General features: G+C 57.0%; 7 protein-coding genes across 7 annotated transcripts; 3 read left to right on the forward strand and 4 right to left on the reverse strand.

Annotated features, from left to right (window-relative positions):
- Positions 1-759: 759 nt before the first annotated feature.
- Positions 760-1,825, reverse strand: CAP1 (F-actin-capping protein subunit alpha; the record flags this gene model as incomplete). Its single annotated transcript, XM_071061401.1, has 4 exons — positions 760-1,108; positions 1,170-1,307; positions 1,367-1,662; positions 1,769-1,825. The coding sequence occupies 4 exons, from the start codon at positions 1,823-1,825 to the stop codon at positions 760-762; spliced, it is 840 nt and encodes a 279-aa protein (XP_070917502.1).
- Positions 1,826-3,299: 1,474 nt separating this feature from the next.
- MFIFM68171_05982 (glucan 1,3-beta-glucosidase) lies at positions 3,300-5,758 on the reverse strand (the record flags this gene model as incomplete). The annotated part of the gene is made up of 3 exons (XM_071061402.1): positions 3,300-3,423; positions 3,497-4,967; positions 5,026-5,758. 3 exons carry the CDS (start codon positions 5,756-5,758, stop codon positions 3,300-3,302), a joined length of 2,328 nt encoding a protein of 775 aa, XP_070917503.1.
- Positions 5,759-6,463: 705 nt separating this feature from the next.
- MFIFM68171_05983 (3-methyl-2-oxobutanoate dehydrogenase (2-methylpropanoyl-transferring)) lies at positions 6,464-7,732 on the forward strand (the record flags this gene model as incomplete). The annotated part of the gene is made up of 2 exons (XM_071061403.1): positions 6,464-7,640; positions 7,695-7,732. The coding sequence occupies 2 exons, from the start codon at positions 6,464-6,466 to the stop codon at positions 7,730-7,732; spliced, it is 1,215 nt and encodes a 404-aa protein (XP_070917504.1).
- A 1,692-nt stretch (positions 7,733-9,424) lies between these two features.
- MFIFM68171_05984 (Putative drug/proton antiporter YHK8) lies at positions 9,425-11,889 on the forward strand (the record flags this gene model as incomplete). The annotated part of the gene is made up of 6 exons (XM_071061404.1): positions 9,425-9,867; positions 9,928-10,427; positions 10,504-11,029; positions 11,387-11,423; positions 11,547-11,616; positions 11,726-11,889. The coding sequence occupies 6 exons, from the start codon at positions 9,425-9,427 to the stop codon at positions 11,887-11,889; spliced, it is 1,740 nt and encodes a 579-aa protein (XP_070917505.1).
- A 3,285-nt stretch (positions 11,890-15,174) lies between these two features.
- On the forward strand, positions 15,175-17,458 carry ERT1 (Transcriptional regulator of nonfermentable carbon utilization; the record flags this gene model as incomplete). The annotated part of the gene is made up of 3 exons (XM_071061405.1): positions 15,175-15,424; positions 15,599-17,358; positions 17,417-17,458. The coding sequence occupies 3 exons, from the start codon at positions 15,175-15,177 to the stop codon at positions 17,456-17,458; spliced, it is 2,052 nt and encodes a 683-aa protein (XP_070917506.1).
- Positions 17,459-17,787: 329 nt separating this feature from the next.
- On the reverse strand, positions 17,788-18,603 carry FMN1 (riboflavin kinase; the record flags this gene model as incomplete). The annotated part of the gene is made up of 1 exon (XM_071061406.1): positions 17,788-18,603. One exon carries the CDS (start codon positions 18,601-18,603, stop codon positions 17,788-17,790), a length of 816 nt encoding a protein of 271 aa, XP_070917507.1.
- Positions 18,604-19,219: 616 nt separating this feature from the next.
- FMP52 (Protein fmp52, mitochondrial) lies at positions 19,220-19,921 on the reverse strand (the record flags this gene model as incomplete). The annotated part of the gene is made up of 1 exon (XM_071061407.1): positions 19,220-19,921. The coding sequence occupies one exon, from the start codon at positions 19,919-19,921 to the stop codon at positions 19,220-19,222; it is 702 nt and encodes a 233-aa protein (XP_070917508.1).
- Positions 19,922-20,030: the final 109 nt, after the last annotated feature.

Here is a 20,030-nt window from a genome sequence, read left to right on the forward strand (position 1 = left end):
GTGAGCTGGAGATGAATGCGTGAGGAAAGCAGGGTGGAAAGGAGAGAAAAAAAAAAAGTTGAAGGTTCCGGCGCGGCGATGGACCTCGACTGCCCGGACAAGATAAGCGGCAGTGGCAGCTTTTCTGCCCCCCTGGGCGTAAAGGTGACTTTCGCCTGGCGGACCCCGATGGGATTCCCGCTTGACAAGCCCCTGGTCCCACCGGAGCCAATCAGTGATCATCAAAATCATGCAATCTGGATCCTGATTCGCCCAACCACTGAATGGTACGACTACTCACCCTTCGGAGCCGAGTATAGTACGGTGCCCAGGACAGGTGCAGAGCAGCGAGAGGCAGTAATTACCTGCCCAGCTTGTGACGAGGTTTGTTGGTTATCCCTTCTTTGGGTTTCCTCTGTCCTCCACCGCTGCAACGGGCCGAGTACGGCGACCGTTTTCCGGGGTGTTGAATTGTCCTAGGTCCGGCTACACCCCAGTTCCCGATTCTGGATTGACCCCGGGATTCCACCACCCCGTTTCAATGGGGCACTCGGGTGTGCATCTCGGGAACTTGCTCTGTTTTCTTATCACCAGAATCCAAAATCAAAGCCGAAGCTTGGCAAGTGGCATTCCGCTCGCTTTGGAGATGGATTTCCGTCATTAAAGGCACAACCTCCCCAATCTTTCGCCGATTGTCTCCATTTACCATGGATTATTTCATTGATATGACACGCTTGCCCAAGCGTCAATTAAAAAGAGCCCAGCATAACAACAAACGGGCTATCGCCTTGCAGCGCCACCGCCGATATCCTGCCCAAGGCGGTAGCTAGCAACCTTATCCCACTCAATCTTCTGCCTTGTGACGGGCAGCTGTCTCCTCAGTGCCTTGAAGGCTCCCTCGCTCAGGCTCGTAAAGCTCCTGTTCAGCTCCTCCTGGTACTTCTTCTCGCCCGCCGAGATTTCCTTGGCGATGCCTGCGCCGGTTCCGGAAGATGCGGATGTAGACACGGGCTTGTTTGTCAGGAGACGGACGTTGCCATCCTCGTAGTAGTGCACATCGACCTTGATGGAACCTTCGAGGGAACCTGAGGCTGGATCGAAAATATAGAGCGAACGCCAACGCCCATTCCTGCGACGGGGTCAGCCTAGAAGTTCCTCGGAATGTGTATGGGAATGTGCATGGGGCATACCAGAAATTATTCGGGCTGTATTTGTTGGCGACAATGATAATCGCAACCTTGGAATCGTTCTCTATCGGGTAGGCGCCATAGGCGGCGTTTGTAAAATGCTCCTTGATATAGGATGCCAGACCCTTTAGCGTCGATTTTCTAGAGGGCAGCGTCAGCCCGACTTCCGCAATGGAACAGAAGTCGTACCGCGGACTCACACTAAGTCCGCATGCGCGCCCTCCAGTACGTGGCTCTGGACTGCGCTGGCTTTTTGTGTCGCATGATCGAACGCGAAGCTAGACGAGCTCTCGACATCGTAGTAGCGGCCGCCGCCCAGCGAGTTGTGTGAGCTTACAATAACCGGCTGGCTGCTTCCCGGGAGCTTGACCGTCGTGAACTGCTCCTCGTTGTACTTCTCGAAGGCCGTGCCTAACTCATCAACCAGGTGCGGGTTCGAGATGGTCAGGGCTTTGATGTCTGTAGGAGGATCGGTCAGATTCTGCGATGCATCGGGCTAGAGGGTAGGATGCATGCCTGCGAGGACATCTGCGAGCTAGAGGAAAGCTTTGTTATTATGGATGCTGTTTCCGGAACCTGGGTTGGGCATCGCGACAGCTTACCTCTCCTGGCGGAGCCCCTTCCACAAAGGAAGAGACAATTGCTTTGTGGGACGACATGGCGTCGGAGAGGAAGCACCGGCGACGTCAGATGCACCCTAGGGTTGTACTTGCTGAGCAAGGGAATTGTCAAGCTGCTGGACCAAAGTGTTGTTGTTGCTGCCGCTGGTCAAAGCTGTTCGATGAAACGAGAGATGCGGGGCACTGCTTGGTGGGATGGTGCTGGACCGGGGCGCCAAGACCGGGGTCAGCTTGCCGTCTCCGTCCGCCCTGGCAGTACTTACAACAACCTCGTGCCCGACCTGGTTGCTTGCCATAGCACTGTGCCCAGTAATCATTCCTCCGCCTACATCCTGCGTTGGAGAGCCCGGCCACACTGACACCGAACGGAGACATGCGCCAAAACCGGTTCTCGGTGCGCTCATATCAATCCGTTTGTGGTCCACACCTGATCGTTCGAGATTGACCCGAAGATCTCGTTGCCCCGCGGTGGTACAACGATAGAAGCGGAGCAGAATCACTGTTAAACCCCAGAGCACTAAGACTTGACAAATCCTACAGATCCGGGGAGCGGTGTGTTAGACATTGCACTTCCAGGCCATCAACGGCAACTGGCCAGCAAACTTAGTTGTGACGGGAAGTGTTGCCCTAAGCCACGAGTCCCCATCCACCAAGAGGACCGCAATCAACAAGTTTTCAGCCAAGATCGAATGCCATACGTACCAAGAAAGGGGGACCGTTTCTCGAATGCAGACGACTTTTCGCGGAGGGGTAGTTCTCGGGTGGCACACCGAGAGGGGCGTTGAGTCGGGGCCACTCTATTAATTGATAAGAGTTCCAGGCAAAACCGTAGCTCGGGCATGAATCAATGTTGTCACCTGCTACCCCCGAACTACCCTGGAGCACTTATAGACAATACACAATAAATCCACAGCGTCAATGTAGCTCTACATCGTGTAATACACAAAGCCTTATCCATGTAAAGCGGTTAAGGTCAGATATCTAGAGTAAGGATTGTGACCAGTCCTCGAGGGGGGTTCTGCGTTTGCCTGTGGTAACTCCTTCCGCACTCAGTTTCAAGGTCCTCAAACAAATCGATCCTAAGTTGGCTGCAGTCATTCGCAGAAGAGAGGCATTAGTTTCCACACCTGTTTCCCAGCGACACATCGGTGGTTTTGTCAGAGACCCAGATGTTGCTATATCTGGGGCACTACGAGTACACCGTACGCGGCGGGACCAAGTCACCCCAAGTGCAGCAATCGCCATCCCCGCTCAGATATGTTAGATGGATAGCAAATAAAATTGTTGCTCGTTTCGCTCATTTAATTCATGTATACCCTGCATTCTTTTTTCTTTCCTCCTTCATTGCATTCTCAACAAAAGATAAGGGTAAACTCTACATATAGTGCAATGAAGCTACGGTTTCTACGGCCCGAAGAGACACTCTCTTTATGATCGTATGCACCCAACCCCCAACGCCCCCAAAGCCATGTCATAACCGCAAAAGCTCAGAACAAGCCAGCCAGGCCGCCATCTAATAATACTCAGGCAAATCTGAAAAACTCGGAATCTCTGAAAGGTCACAGTCGAAGCTTCTGTCGTAGGCCTTGGCAGGCAACACGCCGGCTTCCCATCCCTTCTTGTAGCTCCACTGCGGCCTGTCCAACGCAATGCGCCAGTCAGCAAACATCCTCTTGGCAAGGGAATCAACAAAGTGTAACTGGTACTCACGCATCCTCAGTATCCCAGACCCAATAAAACCACCCCCAGCCCTTCTCAAAACTCGACATCTGCGCCTCGGCGAACATCTTCAGAAACGTCTTGTACTGCTCACTCCACCGGCTCGCCGGGGCATTCGCCTCCTCGCAACTGCACCGCGTATCCATCGTAGGGCATCTGGGGGTCGTGACATCCGACACCTCGTCCCCGGTCACCAGCGTCCCCGTCCACCTGTTGCCCCAGCCGACGTTGGTCAGGTGTCTGGCGCAGTCGGTATCGGCCTGGGACCACTCGGCCACGAGCGTGGGGCCGAACCCGGTCGAGCGGTCCATGCTCAGGCGCGTCTGCTCGGTCCAGCCTTCGCAGGCGTACCGCACCTTCTCCGAGTGGTTGTAGACGATCTGGTTGGTGTTGAAGATGACGTACTGGTGGACGTCGAGGGCGGCGTTGCGTAGGTGCGTCAGCTCGCCCTGCCAGTTGTGCAGGCCGCGGAAGCCGTCGCCAAAGACGACGACGGCATCGCTCACGCCGTTACTGCGCACCAGGTTATACGCATCCTCGGTCCACTGGTGGACCTCCTGGACGGACAGGAAGGTCATCTTAGGCTCGTTGGCGAGACCGTAGTGGGTGATGATGTTCTTGTAACGGGGCTGGGCGAAGAACTTGGACAGGCGGTCGTGGATTTCGAGGGAGCGCGCCGCGTTGACGGCGCCGTCGGTCCCGTTGAGCCAGCCGATAGCGCCGAGCCGGCCGCTGTGATTCCAACCGTTTTGGCTGCCCGGCAGGCCGTGCACGTCGAGGTTGACACGCAGGCCGTAGCGGCGGCACCATTCGATGGCGCGCAGGAGGTAGCGCCATGAGGTGCGGAAGAGGTAGGGATCGCCGTCGTACGTCTGGACCGCCCAGTATGAGAAAGGGATGCGGACGTGGTCTAGCCCGGCTTCGGCGATCTCCCGGAATGTGTCCTCCGTCACAAAGGTCGCGTAATGCTTCTCGAGCGTGCTCCCGCACCGCGCGGCGAGATACCTGCAGAGAGTATACTCGTCCACGATGCCCAAGCGGAGATCGTAATCGAAAAGCGATGGCGTGATGAAGGGCTCAATGGAGAGCCACCCGCCCACGTTTACACCCCGCGCCGGTCGCTCTGCGTAGTCGCCCCACGGCTCGTTCAGGGGCGGTACATGCTCGTTTGCCCGGGCCGAGTCGTCCCAGTCTACGTTGAGACCCATGACCGGTAGATCCCCAACCGTCTCCTCCGTGTAGGTGAGGTTGAAATCGTTAATGTCTTGCCAGACAAAGGGGTTCAGCCATGACGGTGCGTCTCTCGGGATGCTTCCCGGCTCTATCCCTGCGAGGCCGTCATTGCTGCTCTCGCCGTCAGAACCGCCACCATTGCGATCGTGTGCGCCGGCTTGGGGAACCACTACGGCGGCCACGGCAATAATAATGATCAGCAAGACTGTGCAGACTCCAATCAGAATCCCTGTGCCTGTCAGTAAACCAAACCCCTTTCCCCGTCTCCTCACATGGGAAACACTTACACAGCTTTTTCTTTTGTTTATACCACGGCCTCTTCCCCCCCGCATATAACTCATCCTTTTCCCTGACCAAACTATCATCACTACTTCCGCCTGTTCCACCTCTCAACCCCCTCCACCCCTTCCCTCCTCCTCCACCTCCTCCACCTCCTCCTCCTCCCCCTCTCCCCTCCTCCAATACCGGTCCGCTTATGACCCTTCGCCTGACGTCTCTGTCCCGGCCCCGTTCATTCCGGTATTCATCCCCCCTCCCAGGTGGCGGCCCAACCCTCTCGTACCCCCTACTCCGTTCCCTCTCCCGTTGCCGCCTTACCGCCAATTCTCTTTCCCTCTCCCGTTCCCGTTCCCGTTCCCGTTCCCGCTCTCTTTCTTTTTCTCTTTCCCTTTCCCTGGTCCGGTCTCTTTCTATTTCCCTTTCCCTGGTCCGGTCTCTTTCTCTCTCCCTCTCCCTCCGCCTGCCGTTCCCACCACCACCCCCATTCTTCGTATTCTCCCGATTCAACCTCGCCAATGCCCCCGCCGAAAGCGCATGTGACCCACCTCCACTCCCGCCTTCTGACGCAGACGAAGCGTGGTGGTCCCTCGGCGTGCTGGTGCTCGGACGGCGGCGCTTCTTGCGCCGTTGCTGGTGGTAGTCGTCTTCATCTTGCGAGACGGAGCCGCGGCGCTGGCGGCGCTCGCGGTGCTGGTCGTAGTAGTCGCGGGAATGGCGGGCCACTGAGGGGTCACGGGCCATTTTTCTGAGGGTATTTCTGGTCGGTATTGGTATGCGGCGGTTGTTAGGAGGAATGCATCATATTTCGCTGTTGAGGCGGATGTTGTATCTGTATACCGGGAATAATGTTATGCACGGCACATGAGAGATACAGAATTGAATTGTAAAGAAATCAAGATCGAATTGGCATGCCAGTCCTGCTGCATCACGTTTCCAGTTCAATATTGGCCTGCGCCAGTCATTTGATCCTTCGTGGCCAGGCGCAGCCAAAGTAAAGACTGGGCGACTGTTGACGGGGCAACGCTAGCCGCGGCGCACCTAACCGCACGGTGTAACCTCGTATCGTTAGTACATACTTACCTACGTCATCGAAACGGAAGCACAACGTGATGCAGGACGACAATAGGGGACCAGCCGATTTCTAAACCTATCATCTCAACCCCAACCTGTCATCTAGTTTTCGAGAGACATCAGGCAGTTAGCATCTAAGGATTGACATGGATCATTAACCCGCAATCGCGGGCCGCTTGAAGTTGCTTGCAGGGTTTGGGCGGGGCCCCGCGCATCTGGCTGCAGGGCGTTATCTCAAAGCCGTTGCAAGCCGACGCCCACCGTCATTCCTCCCCGCCAACTTCGTCTGATGGTGTCTGCTGTCCGCTTGCGCTGACGATGCATAGATTCTTCGCCAGATAGACGGCTTACGGCGAATTTTGATTTTAGAGAATAATGAGGAGCTCAGCAATTCGCCCGCTGTCAAGGGCACTCGTCCAGGCATCTCGCCCTCCATCTCCTGCCGCGCTGGCACTCCGCCTGCGCCGACGGCAATACTCAACCCATCCTCCCAATGCGAAGCTTAACCTCCCGACCGACTACTCAACAACGCCTCTGCTAGCCCACGAGTCGCAATCGGCGCTGAGCAACCCCGAGCTGCCGCCCGAGGTTCGCAATGGCACGACGAAGCGCATGAACCTCTTCCAAGCCATCAACGACGCCCTGTCCATCGCCCTGGCCGAGGATGAATCGGTCATGGTATTTGGCGAGGACGTCGCCTTTGGCGGCGTCTTCCGCTGCACAGGCAAGCTGGCCGAGACGTACGGGGGCGACCGCGTGTTCAACACGCCCCTGACGGAGCAGGGCATCGTGGGCTTCGCCATTGGCGCCGCCGCCGAGGGGATGCGCCCAGTCGCCGAGATACAATTTGCCGACTACGTCTACCCGGCCTTTGACCAGCTGGTCAACGAGGCGGCAAAGTTCCGCTACCGCGACGGCGCCTGCGGGCGGAGCGCGGGCGGCCTGACCGTCAGGATGCCGTGTGGCGGTGTCGGCCACGGTGCGCTCTACCACTCCCAATCGCCCGAGAGCTTGTTCACACACATACCCGGCCTGCGCGTCATCATGCCTAGGTCCCCGCTCCAGGCCAAGGGGCTACTGCTGTCGGCCATTCGCAGCAACGATCCCTGCATCTTTATGGAGCCCAAGATCCTATACCGGGCGGCTGTCGAGCAAGTGCCCACCGCCCCATATACCCTACCACTGTCTAAAGCGGAGGTTCTAAAGGAGGGGTCGGACGTTACCATTGTGTCCTATGGTCAACCAATGTACAAGTGCATGACGGCGCTCGAAAAGGCCGAACGGGATCTGGGCGTCTCGATAGAGCTGATCGATCTCCGGACCATCTATCCATGGGACAAGGAAACTGTGTTCCGGAGCGTCCGGAAGACGGGGCGATGCATCGTCGTACACGAAGCCATGGTTAACGCTGGTGTCGGGGCTGAGGTGGCAGCTGCCATCCAGGAAGACCACGAAACCTTCATCAGGTTGGAGGCGCCCGTCGCCCGGGTTGCGGGATGGAGCATACACACTCCACTTTTGTACGAGGCGTTTAATGCTCCGGACGTTGCGAGTAGGTGTTCCAGTCTGTTGACAAGCTGTGTGCCTGTGAGCTAACCCGGCATAGGAATATACGACCACATCAAGAAGGTGCTAGACTATTGAACCTGGGATGGGAGCACAGCAGGCGTGGCGTTGACGGGCAAGATGGCGCATAGGTAGACCAATGGTGTCTTTTCTGTATATTTACGGTGAACACAATGCGATTGTATATTTCCCCATCTGAACCTGTTGGCGTGATTCAAGTTACCTGGGTGCAGTGCAAGGAAACTAGCTCTCTTCTTAACCGACTCTGGTCACAGAGGAGCAAAATCTGTGCGTTGGGAGATTGGGCGGGCTAGGTCTAAGCTACCTCTGTTTGCTTGGTCATTTTGGGAACCTCCAACTATTTGGTCAGTTACCCGTAGCCGCTTTGAGGAGTTTTGAAGCGGATGTTATCCGGCGAACACGAATGCTTAAAGTCCGAAACGCGATACTGTTTCCGATTGCAGCGAAAACCACACCCGAGCCAGTTTGTCATCATCCGCATCTGCTTATACAAATTTATACGGCGGTAACATGAGGTTCAGCTTTTGGAACGGCTGGCCGGGCATGAACCGGCGGCAAAGCCGGTCGAATTCTTCGGTTCGGCTCGGATGTCACCGGCCAAGGCGAGATCGGAACAGGTTTGATGACATAGTTAGCATCTCACCTAACCCAAGCCGGGCACTTTGCTCAGGGAATAACGCGGCCAAAGCCATCTCTTATCACCGAGATGACCTCTTTGAAACAGCGTGCCACTCGCGACTTCGCGCGCTCGGGCGGAACACCCGTTTGCCGTCCGCTCGCCAGATTTGGGGGGCTATATGCCGTCTGCGCGCGGTTCTCCACAACCCATCTCACCTCCGCTTTCTCCGCCTTCACCCGATATTGTCAACTCGTCATTGGCCAGAACCCCCTTCTTGAGCACCCCTCATGACCTCGAGATAGATCGACGGTGTCCTCGGATACTTTGACCGTATCTAACCATATCCGGTTTGATGGAAAAGAAATCTGATTACTTTTAGGGGTAAAGCTGTGAGGGTTAGTTAGAAGAGAGCCGGATACATTGTAATTAGATATAGTCATACTATCAGGCGACACTGTGGATTCATCTGGACTGCTCGATTCCAGGAGCTAGGGCATCCGTCACGTAATCCGCGGTGGGTTGCCCTTGTCAGCAGAGCGATGGAGGAAAAGCCTTTTCCCCGGTCCCATCACTCATCTCTTGATGTCATTAGGCGAGAACGTTGCACGTGTATGTGGGAAATAGTTGCAGCAGAATCCACCACCCACGCCCTAGCGCAGTAACCCAGTTCGTTGGTAGCTCATCCCACTCACCTCTTGCGAATGGAACCTGTCATGGTTGGCTGCCGGCGTGACATCCGCAATCGCAGTGTGGAATTATCGGGCCCCATATACAGTACAGGTAAAACGTTTTGGAAAAACGTCCCCGGGTTTGTAATGGCACCCCATCGCCCTTCCATCCCCATTCCGGATTAGAGCAGGGGACCAAGTGATTCATAAACCTTGAACGCTCCCATGTGTTTGCACATTTGCCCCCTTTAGTCTTGGCTCTGGTTTGTTTGGGAGCCCCTCAAACACAGTGTTTACAGTTGATGCCACTCGACATGAACCGCCAGCATTTCAAGTGAAGAACACGGATTTGACGGATTGACCTAACCAGCAACCCTCGCCTTGAGATAGCCCGAGGTTATCCGGATACCGTGTACCGCCCTGGCGGACGATTCGGAAAGCTAGAAGCAGAGTGGGAGAGAAATGGACGAAGAAAAGAGCCGCCACAGCTTGGGCCTTGGGCCCAACATCCCATCCGAAGGAGAAACAGGCTCGACATCAGAAACGACAACCAAACCACCAACAGAAAACTCAGAAACCAGGTCAAGTACCACCAAATTCGAACCGATCCACCCCACCCCTCAGTTAACATCAACAACTTCTCGGCGCCGCCCTTCCGTCGAGACCACCAGCACCCTCCGGCGCGAGCGCACAAACAATGGTTGGGGTGTTGACGACTTCGAGGAAATCTCCATGGGCGGGAGCAGCATCGTCGCGCCGTACGACCAACCCGACCAGTCTTTTGAGCACGACCCCTACGAAGTAGGTTGGGACGGCGGCGACAGCGACCCGCTCTGCCCGCGGAGCATGCCAACCTGGCGGAAATGGCTCATTATCGGCATCACCAGTGTCGGCAGCTTTTGCGTGTGAGTCCCCCTTATCCTGATAAAATAAACCCCCTTAAAACTGATGTACGACTGCCAAAGGACAAACGCCTCGGCCTCGTACACAGCCACCTACGCCCAAATGTCGCCCGAGTTCCACGCTTCCCGGCTCGTGGCCACGCTTGGGCTATCCACCTTTGTGCTGGGCATTGCGCTGGGGCCCTTCTGGTCGCCCCTGGCCGAGTTCTACGGCCGGAGGCCCATATACCTCTGTTCGTTTGCAGGCTTCATCATCTGGCTTATCCCTTCCGCTGTCGCAAAGAACATCGAGACCATGATCGTGGCACGGTTTTTCCAGGGCCTAGCGGGTAGCGCATTCCTCAGCGTCTCGGGCGGCACGGTGGGGGATCTGTTCACCCGGGAAACGATGCTCGCGCCGATGGCCATCTTCGCACTGGCGCCGTTCATAGGGCCGTCAACGGGCCCGTTGGTTGGGGGGCTGATCAACATGTACACGCACTGGCGGTGGACGCACTACGTCCTGCTGATCTGGGCGGGAGTGTTGCTGGTTAGCATCGCGGTGTTTGTGCCCGAAACGTATCGTATGTAGTATTCCAGCACTCGATGGAAATAAAGGGCCTTACAGGAGAAAAAAGCTGACCAGACCGACCTTCACAGACCCAGTCCTCTTGAAACGAAAGGCGGAACAGCTCCGCCGCGCAACAGGCGACGAACGATGGTGGGCCCCTATCGAGAAATCAACCAAGTCCGTCTCGAAAACGGTCGCCTACTCCCTCCTCCGCCCTTTTCAAATCCTAATCTTCGAGCCCATGGCGCTGGTTCTCAACGTCTACACGGCAATACTTCTCGGCCTGTTGTACCTCTTCTTTGGAGCTTTCCCCTTAATTTTCACCACTAACCACGGCTTCAATCTCTGGCAGGTCGGGCTGACCTTCATGGGCCTGCTGGTGGCCATGATAGTGGCCTGCCTGAGCACGCCAATCTGGAACAGGATCCGGGACGGCCTGGTCGAGAAGCGGCGCAAGGAGACGGGTGAGCTCAAGGACGAGCCCGAGGACCAGCTGCCGCCCGTCATCGTCGGGGGGCCCCTGATCACGGGCGGCCTCTTCTGGTTTGGCTTCACAACGTACCCCGAGGTGCACTGGATCGTGCCCATCATTGGCTCCGGTGTGTTTGGGCTTGGGTGAGTACAAAACACTTCAGCAGCTTCTGGGCGGCTTGATTCCGCGGGAGAGACAAGAAAGGGAGGCGATGATCTGCAGGTGGTTGGCAGAGCGCTGTCTGGGCCCCGTCCAGTGGCAAGCCAGGATTTTGCAACTGCCTCTCACGCCTCGGCGACACAGAACGGCCTCGCGACCTGACTTGCCAGGGCAACACCGCGCCTGACTACAGCCACGTTTGGTGCACCCTTACGCAACAGTCACGATCCTCCCGTTAGTCATGGCTTTGTCAGGTCCTGGGGGCGCTCCCCGCCGGTTCCCTGATCTCGCATACCCGGTTCTGAAGAGTCATGTGGCTAACCGATCGGGTTGTTCCGCAGGATGTCGCTTGCCTTCACAGGAATCTTCTCATACCTGGTGAGTGTAACTGATCCCCCGCGCTGCACGGGCAGGCTGGCGCCCGCGGCTTCGATCCGGGGAAGAAGTACTGGGTAGAATGCGGGGAACGACAACTGATACGAGCTGATGACGGTTGTATAGGTCCAAGCATATCCTCGATACGCCGCAAGCGCCCTGGCGTCCAACGCTTTGGTGCGGTGTTTATTTGCAGGTAAGCTGGGCTCTGGGTGGTATGGGGGTTTCGTCGGTCAGCTGGGTCTCCCGCTGAGATTGACTCGCCCCGGCCACTGTTGTTGACTGTGACGCTTACAATCGCGTAGCGGCGTTCCCTTTGTTTGGTTATCAGATGTATGAGGGACTCGGCTTCCAGTGGGCGACCGGGTTGTTAGCATTTCTGACCCTGGCACTTATGCCTTTCCCCTTCATCTTTTTCAAAACCGGCAAGAGGATACGAGCTCGGAGCCGGTTCGCAATGTCCTCATAAGAAGCGTGGGGTTAGACAAAACAATGTGGAGATATGGGAACTACCGTCCGAGACAAATCCGAATGATCGAAAAGAGTGCTTAAGGTTGCATGAACACGGCCGTGACCTGCTGCAGCTGCATTGGCACAGGATCTGCAGCGGGAAAGAGCAGGTCGAACCGAAATCAAGCCGCCGATGCCATACCCGAACGTCTCGTTCGCTCCATGAGACTTCACCCCTCGGTAGCTGGTTATTCTGCTCGGGGATTTCCCAGGGGGTTATCCAACCCCGTCGGCTAAGCCCGTCTCACAAGACGGGGAGGATGACGACTTGGTATAAGGCCGCCGGGAACTTGGCTAGCGGATCAGAGATGAGTCGTCGGAACCTGGCGCTGAAGCGCGTTTCCGCCCTTGGGTCGATCAGCCGGCCGGCTGATAACATCCACCGCCTGTGCGCAAGCCAGGACTATGTCGTGCGTCTTTGGAGGGGACGGTATCCTGCCAATGGGCACGGTACGTTGGTCAAGCCACTCGGAACGCGGAGAACAGCCGTCGCTTGAGCAGCATGGGGTGCAGTAAGCCAGAATTGAGATGGGCCGGCGGATGTCAGGTTGGGGTTCGATCTTGGGACTTGGTGGTGAAAGAGCCCAGTGCCGACCAATGGGATCAGCGGTTTCCCTACCAACCAATTTTAGCCCTGGGAGAGCTGGTGTGGCCGGGGAATTAACTGCCATTCTCATACGAGCGGGCAGACGCGGGCGGAGACATGGCCAGCTCTTGTTGCTCCGGCGGGCCGCCATTGGCGTCATGGACGATGAGATAGACAGCTCAAATAGCTTGCAACGTGCTACTCATAGCCACGGAGGCGGAGTGTCAGAACTTTGGTGAGCTGTATAAGCTATGCCTGCTGTGTCCCCTGTACCCCCCCTCTACCATCCATATCAACTGTGAGAGCTGCGATCTATAAGCGGTGGACCCACTCACATTTCTCTGGGAATCTTGGCGGGTGTGAAGACGGTGGAAATGTGACTAACATGACTAACAAACTTCCTTATCCTCTCTGTTGCCTGTCATGGCAGCATTGGCATTGGTCAGAGGAAGGGACACACAACGTCGATCAGCAAACACAGAGTAGTCGAGTGCATGAGAGGTGGTGAACAGGACCTGTGTGGAAGTAGGTGAGCGAGAAGGCAAAAGCAGACGGGGCTATCCCGTCACATTAGTTGATGGGTGCAAACCACAGCCCTGGATCTGACCATCCGAGACATGATGCGCCAGTTCTTGACCGGTCGTCTGAAAGCGGCGTCCGAGGCGGGCGGCAAAAGGTCTTGATGGGAGTAGCATCGGCCCCACGCAGATAGCCGAACTGATGATTAGTCGGTCTCGGATCGAGATTTGCGAAGCTGATAAGATCCAAAGCGCAGATATCGACAGCGGCTGATGTCTCGGAATGTGGATTCGCTCGATCCAAAGACGACACTTGGGATCTTGTTGGTACGTAATTACCGTCCGGAACGAGATCCAAATCCCAAGGAACTGGAGTTTGGTGGAGTGTGCTGCGGTCGATTGTGGGCCCGTGCAGTCGGCGTCGACAGTTCGGCCACATGCAAGGGCTCCTCCATCCGTCGCTGCTCGGCCAATTCTTCCAAGGTTCTCCCGTAACAGAGCCCGGCCGTTGCACCGGCGAATCACCAATTGGGAGGCGGTTCTGGGCGTTGTGAGGTACTTCGTATCCACTGCCAAGCTTCATGGGATCAAAGTCGGCAAACAAAAGCCTAGGTTTTTTTGTCGATTTGGGCTCATGAGCTGGGGTCTTTGAAGAGAGTGCATTGGTTTGGCTGCTTGGTTTCTACAAGGGTGTTTGTGGAAAACCCCGCAACGTCGTGGGTGGGACGGAGCAGCTAACGTTAAAGCTCGGCTTATTTTGCCCACACCGAGTCACCGACCGAACTCGACCTTACGGATACCTTTCACTGTAACAGCCTCGCGGTTCGTCCGCCAAAGATCGAAAGGTCACCACACCCGCCGCCGACCTGGTATACACAACCTCCCGGACCGACTCCGTGACCGACCGTCGTGCTCATACAGGGACCATCTCTGCTTCGTCTCCACTGCTGCGTCGCAAACAATGCCGGGGGGGTTCCAGTAACGGACGAGCGCGATTGTTTTCACCCCCACCGGCCGGCCTCTCCTCCTCTTCGGCCGTTCGAGGTCTCGCCGCTTCTCGAATTCGCGGTCGCGTGATTTGTTTATTAAGTGTTGGGGCGTTTCACGCACCGACACGATATCCGGTCCGCCACTGCGACTTGACGAGCTGTGTCTGCACGGCTGAACGATATTGCGACAAGCCGGGCAATCACAGGCGACGGGCGCCGCGGGGATGTGTAGTCAGAGACATCTAGACTTTGGGAAAACGTTGAGGGACGCCGACAGTCGCTACTTCGAGGTGCCGCATCCGGCCCCGCTTGTCCCCTGGCTCGGACTGATCTTGAATCAAGTCCGGACCAAACACCAGCGAGGCGGCGCCAAGGGTTCAAACAAGCATAAGTGACGGGATAGTTGCAGCTGGATGCCTCCCTATCGCTGCTGTGCGACGCGCACTCCAAAGCGCTCGAGAACTTCCCGGGACACCACAAGTGCTCTATCCGCTGTCGCATGACCCAACGCCGTCGCCCTCGACGACCTAGCTCCCGCTAGTCCTCCGGTTCTTCGACCGTTGCACAGGGCGCCCTTCTGCGCGACGTCGCCAGCCCCAATTGGGCAGGCCAGGAGAAGTGCTGAGAATACGAGACGCGAGACAGCCTGCTGTCGTTGTGTACCAGGCCTCGTCAGCTGGCACGAACTCACCCCAACCCCCCTCCTTGCTGGGTCGACGATCAACATTCCCCATTTCGGGAGACTACAGGGTCCCAGTCAAGCCAGCAAGGCCGGAGAGTGCCGGAGTGCCACTGGGGCTGCATCCGGTCCCGCAGAGCCTGTCCGCTGCTGCTCCTTGCCGCCTGCCACGCCTTGATTAGACGGCCGGTTAGGCCTTTGCAGCACGCACCCTGCACACCAAGCGTGAGATACACCCCTCCGGTCGTCTCTGTCAGCTTGCTAGTGCCCTGCCCTGTCTACAGGAGCGATTTGCAGCGCCAATCACTTCCTGGTGCCACCGCTGTGATATTGCCGCAGGACACTTCAAGCGTTCGTCCCTTCTCTGCTTCAGCGCAGCCTCACCTGTGCTCTGCACCTTCGTTCTAATTGGGGGTTCCTGCATTGCCGTGTTCTCCGTAGAGGCCGCGCCGTATATAAAGGTCGGGCCGCGATGCCCGAAGAGAGTGCGCATTTGGGGCCAGAGGCTTCTGGCATAATGTCCGGGGCCGAGAACGAGTACGGCGACGCCGGGCAGATCAACAGAGACGACTACGGGATGACGGAGCAGAATACAATCTTGGAAGGCTCTGACGCCAACAGCGAGGGCAAGAAGAAATATGACCCGAAAGACCCCCTGCGCCCTCGCAGGAAAAAGGCCAGGCGGGCTTGCTTTGCTTGCCAAAGAGCCCATCTCACGTGCGGTAAGTGCCTACATTCTGCCCGTCGCGGTACATTCATCACTCTCCCTACACTGGGAATGGCTACAGCCCCCTCCCCTCCTCGTCGCAAGGGCTCTCCACCCCTGACTTGTTATCTGCCCCTGAATCGGCGTCGGGAAGCATGTACGTGGCTCGTTAGCTGATCCGCTACTTTAGGGGACGAGAGGCCTTGCCAGCGGTGTATTAAACGCGGGCTGATGGATAGCTGCCAGGATGGGGTCAGAAAGAAGGCAAAGTATCTCCATGATGCACCCCCTGAGGCCTTGAGGCCAGTGCTTGGTCCAAATTACAACCCAAGCCCGCCTTCGACACAGCATAATGGCCAGCGACACCCTAGCGTCTCGGCATCGGAAGCGTCACCCACCGTGGGAGCCTTCTTCGCGCAATCGAATGCGTCCCAGTTCCCAATCTTTTCACCCACGCAGGGCCCAATAGGTGGCATAGCGGAGAATATCCCGTTTGGAACCCAGCAATCCCCGGTGTCTCCATCATTCCAGTCGGTGACCGATCCGCGATTAAGCGGGATTACAGTGCCCAGCGTATCGAGCCCGATGCCCAATTTCGGCACCCTGCCTTTTGATCCGAGTGACCCCAACATATTCAACTTCAATCTCGAAGGCCTCAACTTTGGGAGTCAGTATGGAGCCATGGAATTCGGCATGCTGGGCCATATGTCCTCAGGTGCTGCCGAGACGCCTCCGCAAGATGCCTCTTTGCCGCGACCGCCGAGCGCCAACCTCAGCTTTGGTCCCGGAGGAGTGTTTGGGAACGGCGTCAGCCAGTTCGACAAGGTCTACGACGGCGGCATCATGGACGGGTTTACCGGCCTAGATGCACACTCAAACGGCCTGTACTCACAAGGAAACCTACAGCACGGCCTCCCGCACGCTTACGCGATTGCAGCGGGGCCGAACAGCGTGCAGAGTCCCAGCACCGACAACAACAGCCCGCAACCCACTACCCTTAACTTCGAGGGCTCTCCCACCATAGCGACCTTCTCCACAACGCCAGGTAACAAGCCGACTAACACGCCGCGACCGAGCACCAAACAGTCGAATGCCCTCGCCAGGTTGGGTCAGCAGTCGATTCTAGGGAAGCGTCAACGAGACCCTTCTTTCATCTACGATGCGGTCAAGGAGCCGTTTGGATACGTTGCGAGCTTCCATAAGCTCTTCAATCTCATCCAGAGCCGGTTCTCGGCAGCACACACATCCCGCATCGCAAAGTCACTAGCCAGCATCCGACCGTCGTTGTTGGCAACTACAAGAAACCTGACAAGGCAAGACCTAGTTTTTATGGAAAAGTACTTTCAGCGGTCCCTCTTCGAGTACGAAGAGTTCATGCACCAATGCTCCAGCCCCACCCTCGCTTGTAGGCGGACAGGAGAGGTTGCGGCCGTGAACAAGGAGTTTACGGCGCTCACCGGGTGGACCAAAGACGTGCTGCTAGGCAAGGAACCCAACCGCAACGTCAATCTCGGCGGCTCTGCTTCGGCCAGCAGTAGCGTCAAGGGGCGACTCGGCCTCTCGACACCACGCCTCAAGAGCCTGAATGAAGCACAAGGAGGTGCAGACGGGCCGCAACCCGTCTTCCTCGCCGAGCTCCTGGACCCTGACAGTGTTGTCGAGTTTTACGAGGACTATTCGCAGCTAGCCTTCAATGACAGCCGAGGACACAAGACGAGAAAGTGCCGCCTCCTCAAGTACCGGACGGAGGAGAAGGTGGACGGCGACGGCAACGCCGACGACACGAGCCCGCAAAAGGATCCTCGGAATAGTATTCTGAGCAACCGCGTGGCCAAGATCGATGGCGAGCACGGAATATCGAAGCTGGAGCGGGACGGCAAGCTCGAGTGCAGTTACACCTGGATCATCAAGCGGGATATGTTTGACATGCCCATGTTGTTTGTCATAAATGTGGGTTTCGCTTGACATGTTTTGAGTCTTGGTCGGTTCGACTAACTGACGGGCGCAGTTCTTGCCATGTTATTATCGCAATCACAACCAAGCCGTGTGAAACGCACCACGGTCCGGGCATCGGGATGGGAAACGTATGGGAACCGCAAAATGGGTTGGGGGCATTGGAAGGTGTCGGGCACGGCATTGGGTCTGGGATACCTACTCTGTTATCATTTCAAATGGGATCCGCCCGCTGGGTCTAGTATCGGGTTGGGCGCAATGGGACATGTTGCATCTTTTTTTCGTTCACCGTTTTCGTCGTTGTCGCAAGCGCGGTGCGTAGTCATGGCAACCGACTCTTTTACATTGGTAGGTGAAGATACACCCGTCTATCCTCTATCCGCCCCAATCCTTGCCACCCCTTACCAGATACCTTCCCATACCCCATCACTCCCCCTTCGCCTCGCTATCCTCACCAGGCCGTATCAACCAACCCGCCTCCAAAGTCCCCCTCACCCTCCTCCTCTCCCCACCGTCCCCCTCACCACCAGCAGTACTTCCAATCCCCGAAATCTCCACCTCCACCTCCCTCGGCGCCCACCCCTCCCGCACAAGGCTCTGCCTCGCCACTTCGCAGTCGAACTCGATGTCCGCAATCAGCGCCTCCAGCCCGCTGTAGTCCTTCTCCTCCCGGATGAACCCCAGGATCAGCAGCCTCATCTCCACCCCGTAAAAGTCCGCCCCGAACTTGTGCAGAACGTGCACCTCGGCCGAGCGCACCGTGTTCTTGTAGAACGGGTTGTACCCGATGGACATGACCATGGGGTAGACTTGGTAACCCCCTTCCGCGCCCTCTCCCGCTCCCGCCCCCGCTTCCGCTTTCGCTTCCGCTTCTCCCTGTGCTGGTGTTCCGTTCTGTTGTGCGGTGTTTTCTTGCGCGGGGGTTGCTGCTGCTGCTGGTGGCGCTGGTGTTGCCGTTGTTGTTGTTGTTGTTGCTGTTGTTGTTGATGATGTGGTATTGGTGGCGCAATCCGGGTGGGAAGGCGGTAGGCGCAGAGATGCCCAACCAAAGTAGACGCCCGACGGGATGGTGCTGATCCAGGGCGTGACTGTGTCGTCGACGGGGAGGTTGGCTGTCGGGATGCCGAGCTCCTTGGAACCCCGGCCGAAGCCGGATATTACGAGGCCAGACATGCGCAGGGGATAAGGCGGGACAGGCCCTGAGTCGGGACCGACGATGATCGGTCGGTTGGGGGTTGCCATGTTTCGTATTTTATTTTATTTTTTTTGGGTGCTTTGTCTTCTTCTTTTGGCGTTTTTGTTAAAACAGCGAGGATTGCTGGTGAGAGGGTGAGGGAAGAGAACGGGTCGGAATGGTACGGAGGGGAGCACAGGTAGGTGGATGGTGGCCGTTGTCCGTGAGGTGGAATGCGCCTTCGGAGATGGAAACGCGCTGAATGTTTCGATGGCGGGGTAGTGGGGTGGCTGTCAGGGGCCGGCGCTCTTGCTGTTCCCACAGATAAGATAAAGTGATGCGAACTCCGGTCTTGAAGCTCTGGCGGGCTGATCCCTTTTATGCCTGTGACAGCGGTTACCTCCGCGCTCTGAATTAGCCCGGGCAGGTCCTGAAGTCCGGCTTACGGCCCATCAGTTGAGGTCGCGTAGTCAGCCGAAGACCCAGCCTCGACTAGGAGTCTCCGTAGCTCGGCGTAACAGCGTAGCGGCCCGTACATGATTTGAGATTCGTGAAATTCTATTGCATTGCCTCTCGCCTCGACTAATTACTACATCCCCTCATACACTCTTATACAATTGATCCCAGATCGTCTCCCGATTGACTCGTATAGTAACATGGACAAATCCCTCCCTAAGTCCCTGATTAACTCTTCCACTCCGTCCGTCCCAACCTCACAATATCCGCCGCTTCCAACACCCAATACTTCTCCGGCGCTTTCCCTTCTTCCGCGATCCTGGCAGCATGAACCGCCGCCCGTGCAATAACCTCCGCCTCCTGGCCGAACTTGTCCGCAACGCCCTGTCCCAGCAACCTCCCAAGCCCCCTAACCGCACTGTTAAGTAATGGCCCGCCCTGGTGCGGCACCTCCCGCTGACCCAGAATAAGTCCCGGCCTGACAATCACGGCTGTCTCAAACCCAAGCTCTTTGACAGTGTCCTCCACACCGCGCTTCATCTGGCTATACGGCACATAGCCGCTCAGGAGGGATCTGGTGCCAGCGCTCGAGATGAAAACAAAGTTGCGCACGCCTGCCTGCTTCGCCGCGCGCGCGAGCTCCACGTTCAGGTCGTGGTCAATCTTCCACTGGTTGGCAATGCCTCCCGCCTGGACACGTGTGGTTCCGAGGCCTGAGATGAGGGTGGTCGGGGGAGGAGTGATTGCCGAGAGCAGAGACGCCCACTTGGTGGTGTCGGCCTCGACGGCGGCGTGCAGCTTGGGGCTGGTCGACTTTGGGGGACGGCGGGAGATGGTGTGCACCACGCTGGGGACGTCGCTGGCGAGCATTGTCGAGAGAATATGGGCACCTACTAGGCCGGTGCTGCCGATTATGAGAGTGGATGCCATGGTGGCTGAGGTGATTGATGTTAGGTGAGGCCGTAAGTGAGAGTTGCTTGTGCAAGGTGATCTGGAGGATGATCTCTTAAGACTTAAACGCAACAGCGCTTTAATAACG

This window comes from Madurella fahalii (genome assembly GCF_045866475.1).
Source record: "Madurella fahalii IFM 68171 DNA, scaffold_3, whole genome shotgun sequence".
NCBI lineage: Eukaryota > Fungi > Ascomycota > Sordariomycetes > Sordariales > Madurella > Madurella fahalii.